The sequence below is a fragment of the Trichomycterus rosablanca genome, chromosome 6, assembly GCF_030014385.1.
Source record: "Trichomycterus rosablanca isolate fTriRos1 chromosome 6, fTriRos1.hap1, whole genome shotgun sequence".
NCBI lineage: Eukaryota > Metazoa > Chordata > Actinopteri > Siluriformes > Trichomycteridae > Trichomycterus > Trichomycterus rosablanca.
Window position 1 is genome coordinate 48,807,899 of NC_085993.1, and position 19,224 is coordinate 48,827,122.

Below are 19,224 nucleotides of genomic sequence, written 5' to 3' on the forward strand. Positions count from 1 at the left end.
AACATTAGCACACGCTGAGGTAAAAATAAAGAGACAGCTCTAATCTATTGCTCCTTATTTCCTCTGCTTTTTTATAATAGGGTCTAAAATAAAGCAGCACAAAAACAACACAGCTATGGCTGATTTACAGCTGGTTTCTGGAGGCAAAAAAAGAATGTAATTAGGTGCTGTTTCAAAGTCTTCATCTTTTTTGGAACTAAATCTCAACTATGTATACATAGTGCATGTAGGGAGCACTGCCACCTCACAGCAAGGTCCTGGGTTCAATTCCCAGGTGAAGCAATCTGTGCATGTTCTCCCCGTGTCTGTGTGGGTCAGGTTAACTGGAGATACAAAATTGCGAGTGTGTGTGTTTGCCTCTAGGACTGGAGCTGCCCACCCTAAATATATACATATATAAATATTATGCTGTAATAATTAGGGGTGCCGGAGTCTCATGCCTCTCTCTGTACAACTGACATTTTACTCTTTACGATTTCACATTGTAACTACTACTAACTTCTGTTGTTTTACCCCGAGGTGGTTCTGATGGAAACCTGTTTATCCTCTCGAGGTTAAAGACTGCAAGTCGAGACTGCAGTGCCAACCATGCTGCTTCTACTAGATGTGATGGGTACCTGGCGTGTTTGCACCAAAAATGTTCAGAACTTACAACTGACTTTATTACAGACTGGACTAAACAATAAAGAACTCCAATTATTTTTTTGATAGTTATAACTTTCAGTTCAATTTAATTTTGTGTTTAGTAAAGTATCCTCCAGGCCACCCAAAGAGGACGGGGGTCCCTGCTGAGTCTGGTTCCTCTCAAGGTTTCTTCCTGTATTTTAAGGGAGATTTTCCTTGCCACTGTCAGGGCGACTCAATAGGGGTTTTTGGTCTGTTGATCCTGGATTCTGTAAAGTTGCTTTGAGACAATGTCTATTGTAAAAAGCGCTATATAAATAAATTTGGCTTGACTTGTTTGCCCTGTAATGGAGTGGTGACCTGTCCAGGGTGTTTCATACCTTTCGCTCAGTAAACTGCACCCACCGCGACCTTGATCAAGATAAAGCACTGGTACAAACAAACAATGAATGTTTGAATACCTAAAAACAAAAATCTCAAAACTAAAAAACCTAAAATCAATCATTTAAATGGGTGTGCACATACTTTTGTCTATATTGTGTATTTGCAGGAGATACAATATGTAATGAACAAGGCTGGCACTGTGGCACAGCTGGTTGAGTTGGAGCTGCATAGCAAAATCTCATTCTAGCATTACAGGAGGTTCACATGCTCCCAGTGTCTGCGTGGGTTTCCACTGGGCACTTTTTACCTCCCACATGCAGACAGTGAACTGGCTAAATTGTCCCCAGGTGTACGTGGGTCAGTGCCCTGTGTGCCCTGAAGGACTGGCATCCTGTCCACGGTGTGTTTCCACCTTAAGCTCCTGGTTTCAGGGTGGTGCCAGACCCACCATGACCCGAACAGTCTGAAACTGAAACATCCTGCGTTTATGAAGTAAATGTTTGTAAAACTACGTCCAGCTGACAGTCCAGCGTGAATAGAGAACAGAGGCTGATCTGTGAACGCACTGCTGTGAGGAGTAAACAGTGTCTGGTGCTGGTTTGAAAGATAAATAACGATGAATAAACCACTGATTTTGTCACTACTCACTCCAGTAAGATCTTGCTGTCTGTGGTTTGAGGGAAACCAAAATCCATGACCTCGTCCATCAGCTCATACACAGTCACAAAGTTGTCTCGGATGCTTTCCTCTTCCAGAGACTTAAAATACTCTCTGAAAACCTGGAACACATGAACAAATCATGAAATCAGCTCGGTACAGTTACTATACGAACGTGTACGCTCAGGTATAAATTCAGTTGGCATGGCAAACATGTCGGGTTCTTTTAAAAAAACATATACACTGTCGAGTCACATTATTATGACCACCAGCTAATATCCAGAGTAACCGGTGTGTGCAGTACAGACAGCAGCTAGACGGGCTGGGAGTGACTCAGTAAGGTCCTGGTAGGTTGGTCTGCTTTGAGGAGTGGTTCCGATTGAAGTGGTCCCACAGATGCTTATTTGGGTTCAAGTCTGGGGAATTAGGGGGCCAGGGTAGTACTTGGAAGTCTCGGTCATACTCTTCCAACCAATGTGGGACATGTCTAGCCGTGTGACATGTCACATTGTCCTGCTGGAAGATCCCATCCAAACCACGGACGACAATCAGCATGTATGGGTGTACATGATCTGCATACCCAAATCGAGTTGAGAGTGTCTTCCACACTTTATATACCCACCAAGCCAGCTCATGAACACGAGTTCCTTCATCAGCTACGCACTGCCATCATCGAAAGTAGGAAGTGGTCATAATAATGTGACTCGAACGTGTATAAGCCTTGATTCCACAAAACAACAGCACAGCACAGGAAATATTAATAAAATCAGAAAGCAGTGATTTGGATATATACACTGATAGCTAAACATATAACAGGTTTTATTTGGTGTGCTGTATTGAATAGTAGTTTCTTGACCAAAAACAGCGATCATTCAAAATGCATTTACCTGTACACACAGACACACTCTTACCTCCACTATCTTGTACAGGAAGGAGTACACAAGAGCAGCATTTGTATTCTTCTTAGTAATTGCAACCACTGATGAGCAAAGGTTAGGGATTTGTTACGTGTTCATGAGAAATTCAATAATAATACGAAGATACTAAACATACATATCAAGGTTTTTGTCATGTTTTACACTTTGGTTACATTCATGACAGGACACATAGTTACTCATTATACAAGATTCATCAGTTCAAGTTTAATGTCAAACACAGTCATGGACAATTTTGTGTCTCCAATTCACTTCACTTGCACGTCTTTGGACTGTGGGAGGAAACCGGAGCTCCTGGAAAAAACCCACACAGACATGGGGAGAACATGCAAACTCCACACAGAAAGGACCCAGACCGCTCCACCAGGGAATCGAACCCAGGACCTTTTTGCTGTGAGATGACAGTGCTACCCACTTAGCCACCGTGGACAGGACAGGTAGTTACCGGCTACACAAGATTAATCAGCTTAAGTTTAATTTCATACAAGGACAATTTTGTATCTCCAATTTACCTCACTTGTATGTCTCTGGACTGTGGGAGGAAACACACACAGACATGGGGAGAACATGCAAACTCCACAGAGAAAGGACTGCTTCACCTGGGAATCGAACCCAGGACCTTCTTGCTGTGAGGCGATAGTGATACCCATTGAGCCAATGTGCCCCCCCAAACATCAAGGTAACACTATATTACAATAAAGCAGATGTAGCTGAAAAGTGGTAGGTAGTGGTAAGTAGGTAATGGTAGGGTTGCTTGTGTTATATTTTTACATGTATTAAAGTATCATTAAGGTGCAGATAGCTCACTGTGTTGGTTTACAGAACCATCACTGGGCATTCATTCGTTACAAGTGGAGGTAGTCTATATAATTATGGTTTCCTCCCTACAGAGTTGCTTTTTCTTCTTTAAACCATGATGCCAACCGCTTGGGTCGATCCGGGATTTCCACCGGCGCTTATGTTGGTTATGTTTATGCTGTATCGACTTTTCAGCCATCATGAGATAACCGTCCTGAACGCCCAAGCTGCCTCCATACGTGTTTTCTGGACAGTTTTCTTTTGATAATTCTGATTTGAGGGATATTTGATATAGTTATCTAGTTTATCTGTCTTTATCAGCTTTGTACATCTGAATTCTTACATTCTGATTATTCTTGTTCAAGGCGGATTAAAGAGGCAGATCTATAAAGGATACAGTAGAGGTTGTTGTGTTTGATGTACAGGAAGTGGGTGGTGCCATGGGTCACTACAGGTGACAGTTCTGCCTCTTCCTCCCTCTTCATCATGATGGGCATGAAGCTGTCGATTACATTCAGGTCAAGGTCGCCCATGTAGTTCCGGCATACTAGCACCTGAAAGGACGACAATAAAAGCTATTGTTAGCTACTCACAATAAACAAGTCATCTTGTAATGAACCCTTTCAGACCAATATTTATATAATTTGTAATACATAACCAAAAATATGTGGACACATGAGTATAAGCATGGGTTGGACATCCTTTTAAATATTTATAGGCATTATTCTGAAGTCCACCTTCCTCTGCTGAAATTGTTCTTATGCTATACTTTTTCAGTTATACTATATATTGTATATTCCATGAGTAGTCATTTCTACAATATACTATTGCTTAAGCATACACCGATCAACCATAACATTAAAACCACCTCCTTGTTTCTACACTCGCTGTCCATTTTATCAGCTCCACTTACCATATAGAAGCACTTTGTAGTTCTACAATTACTGACTGTAGTCCATCTGTTTCTCTACATACTTTTTTAGCCTGCTTTCACCCTGTTCTTCAATGGTCAGGACCCCACAGGACCCCCACAGAGCAGGTATTATTTAGGTGGTGGATCATTCTCAGCACTGCAGTGACACTGACATGGTGGTGGTGTGTTAGTGTGTGTTGTGCTGGTATGAGTGGATCAGACACAGCAGCGCCGCTGGGGGTTTTAAATACTGTGTCCACTCACTGTCCACTCTATTAGACACTCCTACCTAGTTGGTCCACCTTGTAGATGTAAAGTCAGAGACGATCGCTCATCTATTGCTGCTGTTTGAGTTGATCATCTTCGAGACCTTCATCAGTGGTCACAGGATGCTGCCCTGTTGGCTGGATGTTTTTGGTTGATGGACTATTCTCAGTCCAGCAGTGACAGTGAGGTGTTTAAAAACTCCAGCAGCGCTGCTGTATCTGATCCACTTATACCAGCACAACACACACTAACACACCACCACCATATCCGTGTCTGAGAATGATCCACCACCTAAATAATACCTGCTCTGTGGTGGTCCTGGGAGAGTCCTGACCATTGAAGAGCAGCATGAAAGGGGGCTAACAAAGCATGCAAAGAAACAGATGGACTACAGTCAGTAATTGTAGAACTACAAAGTGCTTCTAGATGGTAAGTGGAGCTGATTAAATGGACAGCGAGTGTAGAAACAAGGAGGTGGTTTTAATGTTACGGCTGATCAATGTATATGCTTTTTCATGTCATGGCAGCAGAAGTCGGTGTTATAAAAGCCACATCTTGAATGCTAATTGCAGTAGATGGTATTACACACACACACACACACACACCAACCCTGCATAAATAAGTTGAATAGTCACTGACCTCTGAAGGCAACAATCTAAAAATATCTCAGAGTGCTTCATAATAATTTGCAGAGACTAGCAGGAAACAATAGATACAATGTAAAGAAAAGCACATTATTTATTTACTGGTTAAATATTTAAGGACAATGCTTGGTCATTTACAATCACTCAAACTGTAATTATATTAATTGTATTATATTAAGTAATTATGTCTGCAGATTGTATAAAACTGTAGATCTGTTTTTAAATAGTAAAAAATGAAGTGGTTCAAAAAGTAGTTTTTGCCGAGGCTATGTTATTTTTGTATATCACAGTCATTTGACTGAAACAGAAACCACAAAGACAAGTGTAGCTGAGGTTATTTAAATGATTGCTGGCTTGATAAATGATATTTGCACAATAACAAGGTCATGTTCCCATTCATCACAAATGAACCAATGTGTGCTGCTGATGTGTTTGTGAGCGAAGATTATATTTCCACATCACTGGGAAACTGCCTACTACACTCACATACTTTTTATTATTTAGTATTTTAAACAGTAACAGCAAACACAATTCCTGAAAAATACTGAACCATAAAAGCAAGAATCTGTGTAGGTAAGGTGGAGTAAGGTGGCAAATTTATTTATTAGGATTTTAACGTCATGTTTTACACTGTGGTTACATTCATGACAGAAACGGTAGTTACTCATTACACAAGGTTCATCAGTCCACAAGTTTAATATCAAACACAGTCATGGACAATTTAGTGTCTCCAGTTCACCTCACTTGCACGTCTTTGGACTGTGGGAGGAAACCGGAGCTCCCGGAGGAAACCCACGCAGACACAGGAGAACATGCAAACTCCACACAGAAAGGACCCGGACCATTCCACCTGGGGATCGAACCCAGGACCTTCTTGCTGTGAGGCGACAGTGCTACCCAACAAGCCACGAAGTTCATACAGATAAACATTAAATAATGAGATAAATGTTTAATGTACTTTTTTTTATTTTATAAAGTTAATTTGCTCACTTGTGGTGTATATGGGTAGTGTTAACCTGTAGGCTGCTTAGGCGAGAAATATTAAGAGTTAGAGAAAATATTTTACATTAATATATTACGTAATTTGTAAACAATAAATGTAAACCAGACTGATTCTGTTTTAGCAGCTTGTAATGTAATTATCTTAAGGCAATTTCGAATTATTTGACATTTAGGTGATCCTGCACATGGGTGTACTCACTCCTGTTGTATACTGTATATCTGTATACTGTATGTATGTAAGTATATCTACATGTATGTATATCTGTGTGTCTGTATACTGTCTGTATGTATATCTATATGGATGTATGTCAGTATACTGTCTGAATGTATACTGTATGTATGTATATCTATATGTATGTACTGTATATCTGTATGTCTGTATACTGTCTGTATGTACAGTATATCTATATGTATGTATATCTGTATGTCTGTATACTGTCTGTCTGTATACTGTATATCTGTATGTATGTCTACTGTCTATGTATATTTGTATGTATGTCTTTATACTGTATGTACGTATACATAACCAATAAATATAAGTGTAGTTTTAACAACCTGTTTAAATCACCACAACTTCAGTTAAAGTTGGGACAGTAGTATTTATAAACCTTTTATTAATGAAGCTCTTTCACTGCTTGTTCACTCGCCAGTCTCCAGTGGCTCCTAAAGCACTCCAATAACCAACTGATTTGCCTTCGTGTTTAAACAAAACAAACCTGTTTATATTTACAGTGTATTAACCTTTATTTAACCTATTAAATATTAAAATGACTTTGCTTTATGATGGTTTCACTTATTATCCATCATCCTTATCCGACAGGTGCACAATTACTTCTGCACTAAAGAATCATTCATCTAAAGTACTTTACCTTGCCCTTCAGGTCCAGAATGAAGATCGCAGATGCGGCCATCCTTCTCAGACAAATTGTAACAACAAGTCCCCGATATATAATCAAAATAAATAGGTTTATTCTTCTTATTAAACTACTTTAAAAGAGAAACGAACCGACTCTTCCATCTCTCGCTCGTTGACGCTTCCGGGGTCTTGAGACGTCCAACAGGTTTGGCAGCTTTCTCTCTGGGAGCTTCGGTCTGTCCTTTTTTACTTTATTTATTTAACCTGGCATCAAATAAAGTTTATAAATGTGACCCACACGAACACTAAACCTTACTGTAGATCAGAAAGGGTAGAAAATATTTGAGGACTTTGTAGTGAAAGTGAAGAAACGTGACGAATGTGTGATGGGCGAGTTGCGAACTGAATCGATTCCTTGTGAACGACTCTTTCGGGGTTGTCGAACGAATCGATTCGCAATATGAATGAATCAAAAGTGCTGGCTTCAGTCATTGACTGCAAAAATAAAACAATATTATTTACATTTAAGAATTTTACAATATTTTACACGATGGTACATTACATACTCATCCAGTGACTTGCTCGCCTACACTGCAAGTTTATTTCTTATTTAGATATTTTCACTGATACAGCGGTACCTTGTAACTCAATGTCCCCTAAACTCAAAATCTTTGAAACTCAACGGCCTTCGTCGAAAAATGTTTATCCTTAAACTCAACGTGTGTGCGACTGCTGCTTTGCTTAGCGCTCGGCTTGAGCGGTGCGGTAAAACGTCATGTGAATATGAGACGAATCCGCATTTGTGTGGAATAACCTTCAAATTTACTCTGAAATCTTCACATGTATCTGTGTTTAGCTGGATTTTTTTTTCTTGTTTCACTTTTAAACTTGTGTTACAGCTCAAGGTTCTGAGAAATTGTAAGAATCAGCTTTTCCAAAGGAGTCTAAAACTCTTATCTTTAAAAAGAAATGTATTGAAAAAACGACATAAAGACACTAAACCTCTTTTAATTATTACTGCTTATTTGTTCTCTCCACTAATTAAAAAGCATAAGAAAACTATAAAGAAGTAAAGGTAAACAGCATTATTTATTGTATTTTTGATTAATTTTTAACTGTTTTTTTTATTGTATTTCAGTGTTTTTATATTATATTTGTGTTGTTTTCAGTGTATAAGTGTCAAAAACAACCCCATTATTTTACATTAGCCTGAAATATATGCAGTTCCATGGAACCATGGAACGCACTAACAGGTTTCTCATACATCAGTATGGGAAAAAAAAAAACTTAAAACTCAACGCCTTTGAAAATCAATGCCACTCCCAGAACCAGTTGACACTGAGTTTCAAGGTACCGCTGTACAGCTGCACAGCCTCAGAGAGGAAGGACCTACATCGGGTGGTCAGAGCGGCGGAACGTATCATCGGGACCGAACTCCCCAACTTGGACAGTGTTTACAACAGCCGTTTACAGAACAAGGCCGACAGCATCAGTAAGGATGCAACACACCCTGGGAACTATCTGTTCTCCCTGCTACCATCTGGGAGGCGGTACAGAGCTATTCGTGCACACATGAACAGACTGAGAAACAGCTTTTTTCCAAGAGCTGTGGCCTCCATCACCCCTCCCAACACCTCATAGACTGTAAACTTGAACATTGCGTATTTGCACATCTTCATACAACCATTCTCTCACTCAACATAAATCATTTCTGAAACTGAACTGGTATCTCCACACAGCACAGTCACTTTACATATTCATATTCACCCATATTTTATTATATTATTTATCTTGAAATCCATACTTTAGATTGTACTGGTTATTGTGTAAATATCCATATGCTTATGTAAATATGTTTGCCTCTTTTTAAATAACCATATGCTTATGTAAATACTTTGCTTCTTCTTTTTATCTTTCGGAGAGTGTCTAACTAAATTTCGTTGTATGCAAGTATAATGACAATAAAGGTTCTTCTTCTTCTTCTTCTATTTAAAAAAGCATATGATGAAGATTACTATGGAGTTGCATCTTTTGTCCCAACCTCCTTATCTGGAATTGTGTGTGTATATGGAAAAATTTGAGCCCATTCAACCAATAGAGCTCTCGTGAGCTCAGGCAATGTTGGTGAATTGTAATGGCCTGGCTAGCAATAGATGCTGCATTTTATCCGAAACTGGAGATATACACCAAATTTGTACATCAAACAATGTCTTTATAGACCTCACTTTGTGCATAGAAACACAGCCAAGAAGTGGAGTTTCCAACTGTTGCAAATATGAAAGCATATTTACTTTATTTAATTGTTCTTAAACACAGTACTAGTCAGTATGGCTTAAACACCTAAACACAATAATTAGGATGGGTGTTTCTACAAACTGAATCATTAAAGTAAGTCCTAAGACAACTTATAAAAGGAATTGAGTGTACACAAACCATAAAATTACATTCAACGGTCATACATTAAGTGTAAAAGTAGGTGAACCGGTAAATCATATAAGCATCATCTTGATATGATTACATCTTCTTGTCATATTCTGTTTGATCTCTTGTACATTACACTGATCAGCCGTAACATTAAAACCACCTCCTTGTTTCTACACACACTGTCCATTTTATCAGCTCCACTTACCATATAGAAGCACTTTGTAGTTCTATAATTACTGACTGTAGTCCATCTGTTTCTCTACATACTTTTTTAACCTGCTTTCACCCTGTTCTTCAGTCGTCAGGACCCCCACAGGACCACTACAAAGCAGGTATTATTTAGGTGGTGGATCAGTGTTATGGCTCATCTGTGTATATACAGGAAAAAGAACAAGTCACAAATGTAGATGTCCAAGTCCAAGACCCCTAAACACACACAGATTTCTGTTAGGTTAAGAGTTTCTGTGTGAACTTTAGCCCCTTAAAAAAACAAAATCAGAACTCAAACTGAAGATGTCTGAACTCCTGAATCATCCTTATTGATCTGACACTAATATTTACATTTTTACAAATGCATTTTTAATACACATTAAAAAGTTGCATTAAAAACTTCAGTCTAAATCTAGATGCCTTAGTCCTGGTGTGCCTTGACCTGAGACCCCTAAATATACATATATGTAATTATTTCATATAAACACTGACATTTTAATCTATACAGCAACTATTAAAACAAAAGTCATTTCAAAAACAAATAGGAAGCTGTTCCAGTTCCAAATGTCCCAGTGGCACATTTTTGATTAACCCCTAAATTTACATCCTTCCTTTAGGCTCAGATGACATGTCCTTGTCTACCTTGACGTGGCCTAAATACAGTATATGTGCAATTTGTCCCTTTTTACAGTTTATAAATTGTAGGTCATGTTATTATAATCCTCTAAAAGATGCACTAAAACTTTTGACCATATTTAAAATATCCCAGTCTTGGTTTACTTTAATTTACACCCTAAATATGATCACTCACTCACTTTCTTAATCGCTTATCCAGTTAGGGTCGCGGGGGGCTTTTCAATGGGCTTTTCAATGGGCGCAGGGCACACAGTATCACCCTGGACGGGGCACCAGTCCATCGCAGGGCAGACACACACACACACACACACACATACACACACACACACATGCACCTATAGGGCAATTCAGTGTCTCCAGTTAACCTGACTGCATGTTTTTGGACTGTGGGAGGAAACCGGAGCTGCTGGAGGAAACCCACGCAGACACGGGGAGAACATGCAAACTCCACACAGAAAGGACCCGGACCGCCCCACCTGGGGATCGAACCCAGAACCTTTATGCTGTGAGGCGACAGTGCTACCCACTGAGCCACCCTCTAAATATGATTATATTATAATAAATAAAATAATAAATAGGCTTTTGGTCCATTAAAAGTTTGATGTCTTGTATGTTATGCAACCACAATCCTTAGAATGTGATAAATGAATGAAATAAAAACGTCTCCGTCTGGGTCTGCTCGATCTCTAAATATGAGTGCTTTTGGATCCCTATTTAAGTTTGATGTTTACTAGTTCATTTAAACACCAAAACACCATAAACCTTAAGAAAAATTTGAAACTTTGACTATGTCAAATATAAAGATCTTTAACATGTGGTAAAACGTCACGTTTTAAAAGTGATTACACTGTTCAGCCATAACATTAAAACCACCTCCTTGTTTCTACAAACACTGTCCATTTTATCAGCTCCACTTACCATATAGAAGCACTTTGTAGTTCTACAATTACTGACTGTAGTCCATCTGTTTCTCTCCATGCTTTGTTAGCCCCCTTTCATGCTGTTCTTCAATGGTCAGGACCCCCACAGGACCACCACAGAGCAGGTATTATTTGGGTGGTGGATCATTCTGTGTCAGTGACACTGACATGGTGGTGGTGTGTTAGTGTGTGTTGTGCTGGTATGAGTGGATCAGACACAGCAGCGCTGATGGAGGTTTTAAACACTTCACAGCGATCGTCTTTGACTTTACATCTACAAGGTGGACCAACTAGGTAGGAGTGTCTAATAGAGTGGCAGTGAGTGGACACGGTATTTAAAAACTCCAGCAGCACTGCTGTGTCTGATCCACTTAACCACATACCAGCACAACACACACTAACACACCACCACCATGTCTGTGTCACTGCTGTGCTGAGAATGATCCACCACCTAAATAATACCTGCTCTGTGGTGGTCCTGTGGAGGTCCTGACCATTGAAGAACAGCATGAAAGGGGGCTAACAAAGCATGCAGAGAAACATACAGACTACAGTCAGTAATTGTAGAACTACAAAGTGCTTCTATATGGTGAGTGGAGCTAATAAAGTGGACAGTGTGTGTAGAAACAAGGAGGTGGTTTTAATGTTATGGCTGGTCAGTCAGAAAGTTCTGCCAGTAGCTACTATCCTTCATGTGTCCTCTTACAGTTCATCATGTTCTTGTTTACGCAATGCTGAACTCAATCTCCTCCTCATCTTCCTCCTCCTCCTCATCTTCCTCCTCCTTATCTTGCCAGTGTTCAGCCTCTCGCTCAGCTCTTTCCCGATCACTAGTCGGAATGTAGTTGTCCTCAATAAAACCATCATCGTCCTCTTCCATTATATCTCCGGTCTCTCTGTCATAATGTGGGCGGCTTCCTGAGGTCCTTCTACTTGTGAATTCCACCCCAAAGTTAGAAGGATCACACTGACTCATCCCGTCTGCCTCGCTGAGCCTCGAGTGCCTGTAGCTAGCCAGGTATCGGTGGATGAGTTTGCACTTTGCCACAACAGCGACGAGTGCGGAGATGCTAACAGCTGTTACCAGCACTCCTACCAGATACCTCCAAGTGTCTGAGGGTTTTTTAACAACATTTTTGGACGATTCTAGAAGGAAGAAAATTAGGAGAAAAAAAGGAGGTTACTCAGAGGTTCCTTTCAAACAAAAACATGAATAATAGTAGAACTCTTACCAGCTGTGCTGTTGCTTGTGTTTGTTGCAGTGTTGGCTCCCAAGAGTTCTGCCAGAAGTTTACGTTGAAACGAAATGTGGTTGATCTTCTTGATACCTAAAGCATAAAAAGCAAAATCATGTAATTTCTTGAGTCTAAAATAATCTACAATAAAAATAAAAATTACGCCAGTAAAACATTGTGTATTTTACATGATTTGGTTTTCTGACATTTTATGGAACCAGTGCTTGGTGGGTGTAACATATTTCCCATTTATTTCCATATTTACCATTTGGAAATAAATCAGATATTAAGATAATCAGATATTCAGACATTGGAAGAAAAAAAAACAGTAAAACATAAAAAATTATTTTTGTACCAAGTGTCTGGCAAAGAAAGCATCAAAATTTACCCTCTGTGGTTTACACAGTGTTGTTTTAAGTATAAACCACTCATATAATATACTGTATATATACAGTGTATCACAAAAGTGAGTACACCCCTCACATTTCTGCAAATATTTTATTATATCTTTTCATGGGACAACACTATAGACATGAAACTTGGATATAATTTAGAGTAGTCAGTGTACAACTTGTATAGCAGTGTAGATTTACTGTCTTCTGAAAATAACTCAACACACAGCCATTAATGTATAAATGGCTGGCAACATAAGTGAGTACACCCCACAGTGAACATGTCCAAATTGTGCCCAAAGTGTCAATATTTTGTGTGACCACCATTATTAGCACTGCCTTAACCCTCCTGGTCATGGAATTCACCAGAGCTGCACAGGTTGCTACTGGAATCCTCTTCCACTCCTCCATGATGACATCACGGAGCTGGTGGATGTTAGACACCTTGAACTCCTCCACCTTCCACTTGAGGATGCGCCACAGGTACTCAATTGAGTTTAGTCCATCACCTTTACCTTCAGCTTCCTCAGCAAGGCAGTTGTCATCTTGGAGGTTGTGTTTGGGGTCGTTATCCTGTTGGAAAACTGCCATGAGGCCCAGTTTTCGAAGGCAGGGGATCATGCTCTGTTTCAGAATGTCACAGTACATGTTGGAATTCATGTTTCCCTCAATGAACTGCAGCTCCCCAGTGCCAGCAAAACTCATGCAGCCCAAGACCATGATGCTACCACCACCATGCTTGACTGTAGGCAAGATACAGTTGTCTTGGTACTTCTCACCAGGGCGCCGCCACACATGCTGGACACCATCTGAGCCAAACAAGTTTATCTTGGTCTCGTCAGACCACAGGGCATTCCAGTAATCCATGTTCTTGGACTGCTTGTCTTCAGCAAACTGTTGGCTGCCTTTCTTGTGCGTCAGCTTCCTTCTGGGATGACGACCATGCAGACCGAGTTGATGCAGTGTGCGGCGTATGGTCTGAGCACTGACAGACTGACCTCCCACGTCTTCAACCTCTGCAGCAATGCTGGCAGCACTCATGTGTCTATTTTTTAAAGCCAACCTCTGGATATGACGCCGAACACGTGGACTCAACTTCTTTGGTCGACCCTGGCGAAGCCTGTTCCGAGTGGAACCTGTCCTGGAAAACCGCTGTATGACCTTGGCCACCATGCTGTAGCTCAGTTTCAGGGTGTTAGCAATCTTCTTATAGCCCAGGCCATCTTTGTGGAGAGCAACAATTCTATTTCTCACATCCTTAGAGAGTTCTTTGCCATGAGGTGCCATGTTGAATATCCAGTGGCCAGTATGAGAGAATTGTACCCAAAACACCACATTTAACAGCCCTGCTCCCCATTTACACCTGGGACCTTGACACATGACACCAGGGAGGGACAACGACACATTTGGGCACAATTTGGACATGTTCACTGTGGGGTGTACTCACTTATGTTGCCAGCTATTTAGACATTAATGGCTGTGTGTTGAGTTATTTTCAGAAGACAGTAAATCTACACTGCTATACAAGCTGTACACTGACTACTCTAAATTATATCCAAGGTTCATGTCTATAGTGTTGTCCCATGAAAAGATATAATGAAATATTTGCAGAAATGTGAGGGGTGTACTCACTTTTGTGATACACTGTATATATTGATCAGCCATAACATTCACTCACTGTCCCCTTTATCAGCTCCACTTAACATACAGAAGCACTTTGTAGTTCTACAATTACTGACTGTAATCCATCTGTTTCTCTGCATGCACCACCACAGAGCAGGTATTATTTAGGTGGTGGATGATTAGACACTCCTACCTAGTTGGTCCACCTTGTAGATGTAAAGTCAGAGACAATCTCTCATCTATTGCTGCTGTTTGAGTTGGTCATCTTCTAATCTAGACCTTGATCAGTGGTCACAGGACGCTGCCCACGGGGCGCTGTTGGCTAGATCATTTTGATTGGTGGACTATTCTCAGTCCAGTAGTGACAGTGAGGTGTTTAAAAACTCCATCAGCGCTGCTGTGTCTGATCCACTCATACCAGCACAACACACACTAACACACCACCACCATGTCAGTGTCACTGCAGTGCTGAGAATGATCCACCACCTAAATAATACCTGCTCTGTGGTGGTCCTGTGGGGGGGCTGACCATTGAAGAACAGGGTGAAAGCAGGATAAAAAAAGTATGTAGAGTAAGAGATGAACTACAGTCAGTAATTGTAGAACTACAAAGTGCTTCTATGTGGTAAGTGGAGCTGATAAAATGGACAGTGAGTGTAGAAACAAGGAGGTGGTTTTAATGTTATGGCTGATCAGTGTATGTGTAAACCAGTAATAGCTATGTGTAAATGCTTATTTACCATCTATGTTCAACATATCATAGGTCTATGAATATTCAAATATATATTAATATTTGTTGATATTCAAGTTTCCAATAAATCCACTTGAGTGTTTTATGTGCTTCAATTGAAATAATTAGACTCTGACCTTTCATACAAAGGAAATGACATGATTAATTTGACAAATATGCTCATTTGCTTTTCAGCCCAGGACATGATATACACTAAAATCTACATACCATCAAGAGAATGTCTTTCCTGCTTGTAGTCTCTGGTTCCACTTTCCTCTGCCTGCTCAGCCCAGTCATTAAGTTGAAGATTACTGCTAAGGCCTCTGATCTCAATCCATCCATGGTCGTTAGGTACAGCAGATATAGCAGTTTGAAGATTATTATTGCCTATAAAAAGCTTTTTCAGCCTGGGGAAGCTCAGCAGAGCTCCAGTCCTGATTGCTCCCAACCTGCATCCACTGATGTCCAGGATTTCTAGAGCTGGCAGATGGAAGAAGTGCTGCTGTACCAGTAGAGGGAGGTAGTTTCCTGATAGATTGAGCTTAATCAAGCGATCGAAGTTTTGCAGCTCTTTAAAAGCTTCAGCATGTGTTAACTTTAAATGGTTCTCTGAGAGGTCCAGTTCAGTCACGTTTGACCAGATCTGCTGTGGTACTGACATGAGGTTCTGCCTGCTGCAATCAAAAGTGACCTGAAATAAAAACGTCAAAAGTGGGTCTTTGCTGCCATTTAAGTTGTGATCAACAAGATTATTTTTACATCATTATTAAAACAATAAGGAAAAACATCAAATGCTCAATAATTCCATGTGTTCCACTGCTTTATTCTGGTCAAGCTCACCAATCAATCAAGGGGTCTCAGCCATCCCCCCATTCAGACATAACGTGTGTGTGTAGACACCTGACAGCACTGCTGGGGATTCAAACCATGGATCTCAGCAGTAGTGGGCTGGTGTAGCTAAATTACTGCTGCTCCACCCAAGCACCCAACTTAATAATGTCATCTATTACGATTGATAACTCAGTTGTGTTTCAAAATAGGTTTCATATGATAACTGTGATCATTTTAAATAAATGGAATTAAATAGAGCATTTTTAATCTCTCAGTCCACGGTGGCTCGGTGGGTAGCACTGTCGCCTCACAGCAAGAAGGTTCGATCCCCAGGTGGGGCAGTCCGGGTCCTCTCTGTGTGGAGTTCGCATGTTCTACCCGTGTCTGTGTGGGTTTCCTCCTGGAGCTCCGGTTTCCTCCCACAGTCCACAAACATGCAGTCAGGTTAATTGGAGACACTGAATTCCTTATAGGTGAATGGGTGTGTGTGTATGTGTGTCTGCCCTGCGATGGACTGGCGCCCCGTCCAGGGTGTTACTGTGTGCCTTGCTCCCATTGAAAAGCTGGAATAGGCTCCAGCAACCGCGACCCTAGTTGGATAAGCGGTCAAGAAAGTGAGTGAGTGAGTAATCTGTCAGTCTATGTACTAAGTTGATTTTTGTTCCACAGGGTTTATTTATATGTTAATATTAATACATGAGTAAATATAACGAGTTTTGTCCCAGTTTATTTACTCTGGGGTGGCAAAATATCACAACAGGTCAAACATCAGTTTATTTAAAAATAATAGTTCCTTTGCTTAAGATTTTTATTTTATTTATTTATTTTAATTAACCATGTTTTAACACCCGGAGGAAACCCATGCAGACAAAGAGCGAACATGCAAACTCCACACAGTCCACCAGGCCACCAGGCTGGTGAATCGAACCCAGAGCCATTATTGAGGTGACAGCACTACTCATTGCGCCCCTGTGCCACCCAGTGACAGTACATTTATTTATTAATAATTTTTCATTATAAAAAATACAATAATTATTTAATGAATATTTAAAAAGGCACTTTAGGGCGCCCAGGTGACACACCAGCACCGAGATTCTGAACTCCTCGGTTTGTAACTCGGCGTTGCCACCAGATGGCTTGGTGCCATCTAGCGGGCATAATTGACAGTGCCTGCAGGGAGGGATGGCCGTAATATGTGGGCGGGGTCTTCAATGTGTAATGACCCTGATTGGTGGAAAGAGATGCCCGTGCAGAATGCATGGGTGGAAAAGGGTTCTGTTAAGGGCTGTGTGCAGGTCAGAGGAGACGTGAGCAGCAGTATATCCACCTCGACTGCAAAAAATTGGGGATCCCCAGCAGCGGAGGACAAATTGACTACACTAAATTTGGAGAAAAATGGGAGAAAATGCGTAAATAAAATAGAAAAAAAGGCACTTTAATGGTGCTCTTGCTTGTTGTTGCTATTTTTAATAACTGTACTTTAACATAAGTATTTTCAAATAAAGGTCCTGTTAGTAGAAATTCTTTAATTACTGTATTTTTAGGTAATGGGATTTTTACTTGAGTATTTTTAAGTAACACTATTTTACATGAGTTTTTATGGTAGTACTTAATGTAATTTTAAAATTCTTCTACTTAAACATATTTAAGCAACAATACTTTGGGGGCCAGTGATAGCTCAGTGGTTAAGGTACTGGACTAGTAAACAGAAGGTTGCCGGTTCAAGCCCTGCCACCACCAAGTTGCCACTGTTGGGTCCCTGAGCAAGACCCTTAACCCTCAATTGCTCATTGTGTTCCGCTCACTGTGTAAGTCGCTTTGGATAAAAGCGTCTGCTGAATGCTGAAAATGTAAATGTACTTTAAAAATCACATAAAAACATGTTTTAATGTGATGGTATTTCTTGTGTAATTGTTTTTGCTACTTTTCTCACTTATAAACTATTAACATAACATGAATTAGAATAAAAATCTAATTGTGGTGTATAATCACACAACAAAAGAAGCAGCCGCACATAATCAGTGTTGTGTCATGACATCACTACTTAAGTGAAATGCCTGCAGTCAAAAACAGGAAATAAATGCCTATCAACAGGATGTTCCCTGGGCTTCATGCTTTAGTGGCTAAGTGGTCAGTTTTTACTCACCTTCTCTCTGTTGACCAAACAAGGACCCACAGTTGTGAATGCATGGCATGAAGTGGAAACCCAGAGACTCAAAATCAGCAACACAGAGTAAACTACAGCCCACATCCTGTAAAGTTCCTGCTGAAATTCAATCGTAACATAATACCAGTTAGTCCAGCTCCTGTTTTTATAAAAATAGATCACATAAACATATAATAAACTGATACTTTCAGAGCGATATTACATTGAGTCATGATGCTAATCATAATTCAGTTTATTTGATAAAAGAGGTATGATAGCATGCCAACAAAATTTCATTGTTCCTCTTCATTTAACCTGTAGGCGGCTTTAAAGCACTTCATGCTATGTTTATTGCAAGGCTCGGTGCATATTGTCGCTTAGTAAGTGTCAGTGTTTAAGTCGATGTTTGTTGGCTGTGCTACTAAGCATCAAGCTTAAAATGCTAAACACTTTTGATAACACTGACCTAAAGTATTGACAGTATTACATTTATTTTTGCTCATACAAGAAAGCTTTGGCATTGGTCGTCATTTGGAGTTTGAAGTGGGTTCATGAAGGCAGTTATTCAAATGGTAAATTAAATTATTTTGACACAACAAGCGATTCCAAGATGAGTAAACATGCTAACTTTTTTGGTCTGTTGGTCCTAGATTCTGTAAAGTTGCTTTGAGACGATGTTCATTGTAAAAAGCTCTATACAAATAAATTTGACTTGACTTGTCTTGACGACATACAGTGTATCACAAAAGTGAGTACACCCCTCACATTTCTGCAGATATTTCATTATATCTTTTCATGGGACAACACTATAGACATGAAACTTGGATATAACTTAGAGTAGTCAGTGTACAGCTTGTATAGCAGTGTAGATTTACTGTCTTCTGAAAATAACTCAACACACAGCCATTAATGTCTAAATAGCTGGCAACATAAGTGAGTACACCCCACAGTGAACATGTCCAAATTGTGCCCAAATGTGTCGTTGTCCCTCCCAGGT

The 19,224-nt window shown here is 40.1% G+C and overlaps 2 protein-coding genes across 2 annotated transcripts in view; both read right to left on the reverse strand.

The window, feature by feature from the left end:
- The window catches only part of ap1m3 (adaptor related protein complex 1 subunit mu 3), a 28,059-nt gene extending 20,823 nt beyond the window's left edge, over positions 1 to 7,236 (reverse strand). The window contains exons 1-4 of the mRNA XM_062997087.1: positions 7,094 to 7,236; positions 3,796 to 3,952; positions 2,577 to 2,644; positions 1,657 to 1,787 (exon numbers count right to left, since the gene is read on the reverse strand). Coding sequence (XP_062853157.1) covers positions 1,657 to 1,787; positions 2,577 to 2,644; positions 3,796 to 3,952; positions 7,094 to 7,135 — 398 coding nt within the window. The 5' untranslated portion in view covers positions 7,136 to 7,236. The remainder of the gene's footprint in view (positions 1 to 1,656; positions 1,788 to 2,576; positions 2,645 to 3,795; positions 3,953 to 7,093) is intronic.
- A 2,111-nt stretch (positions 7,237 to 9,347) lies between these two features.
- Positions 9,348 to 18,332, reverse strand: c6h1orf210 (chromosome 6 C1orf210 homolog). Its single transcript, XM_062998164.1, has 5 exons — positions 18,228 to 18,332; positions 15,479 to 15,941; positions 12,503 to 12,598; positions 11,977 to 12,416; positions 9,348 to 9,872 (listed from the first exon to the last, which is right to left on the reverse strand). The coding sequence occupies exons 1-4, from the start codon at positions 18,330 to 18,332 to the stop codon at positions 11,995 to 11,997; spliced, it is 1,086 nt and encodes a 361-aa protein (XP_062854234.1). The 3' UTR covers positions 9,348 to 9,872; positions 11,977 to 11,994.
- Positions 18,333 to 19,224: the final 892 nt, after the last annotated feature.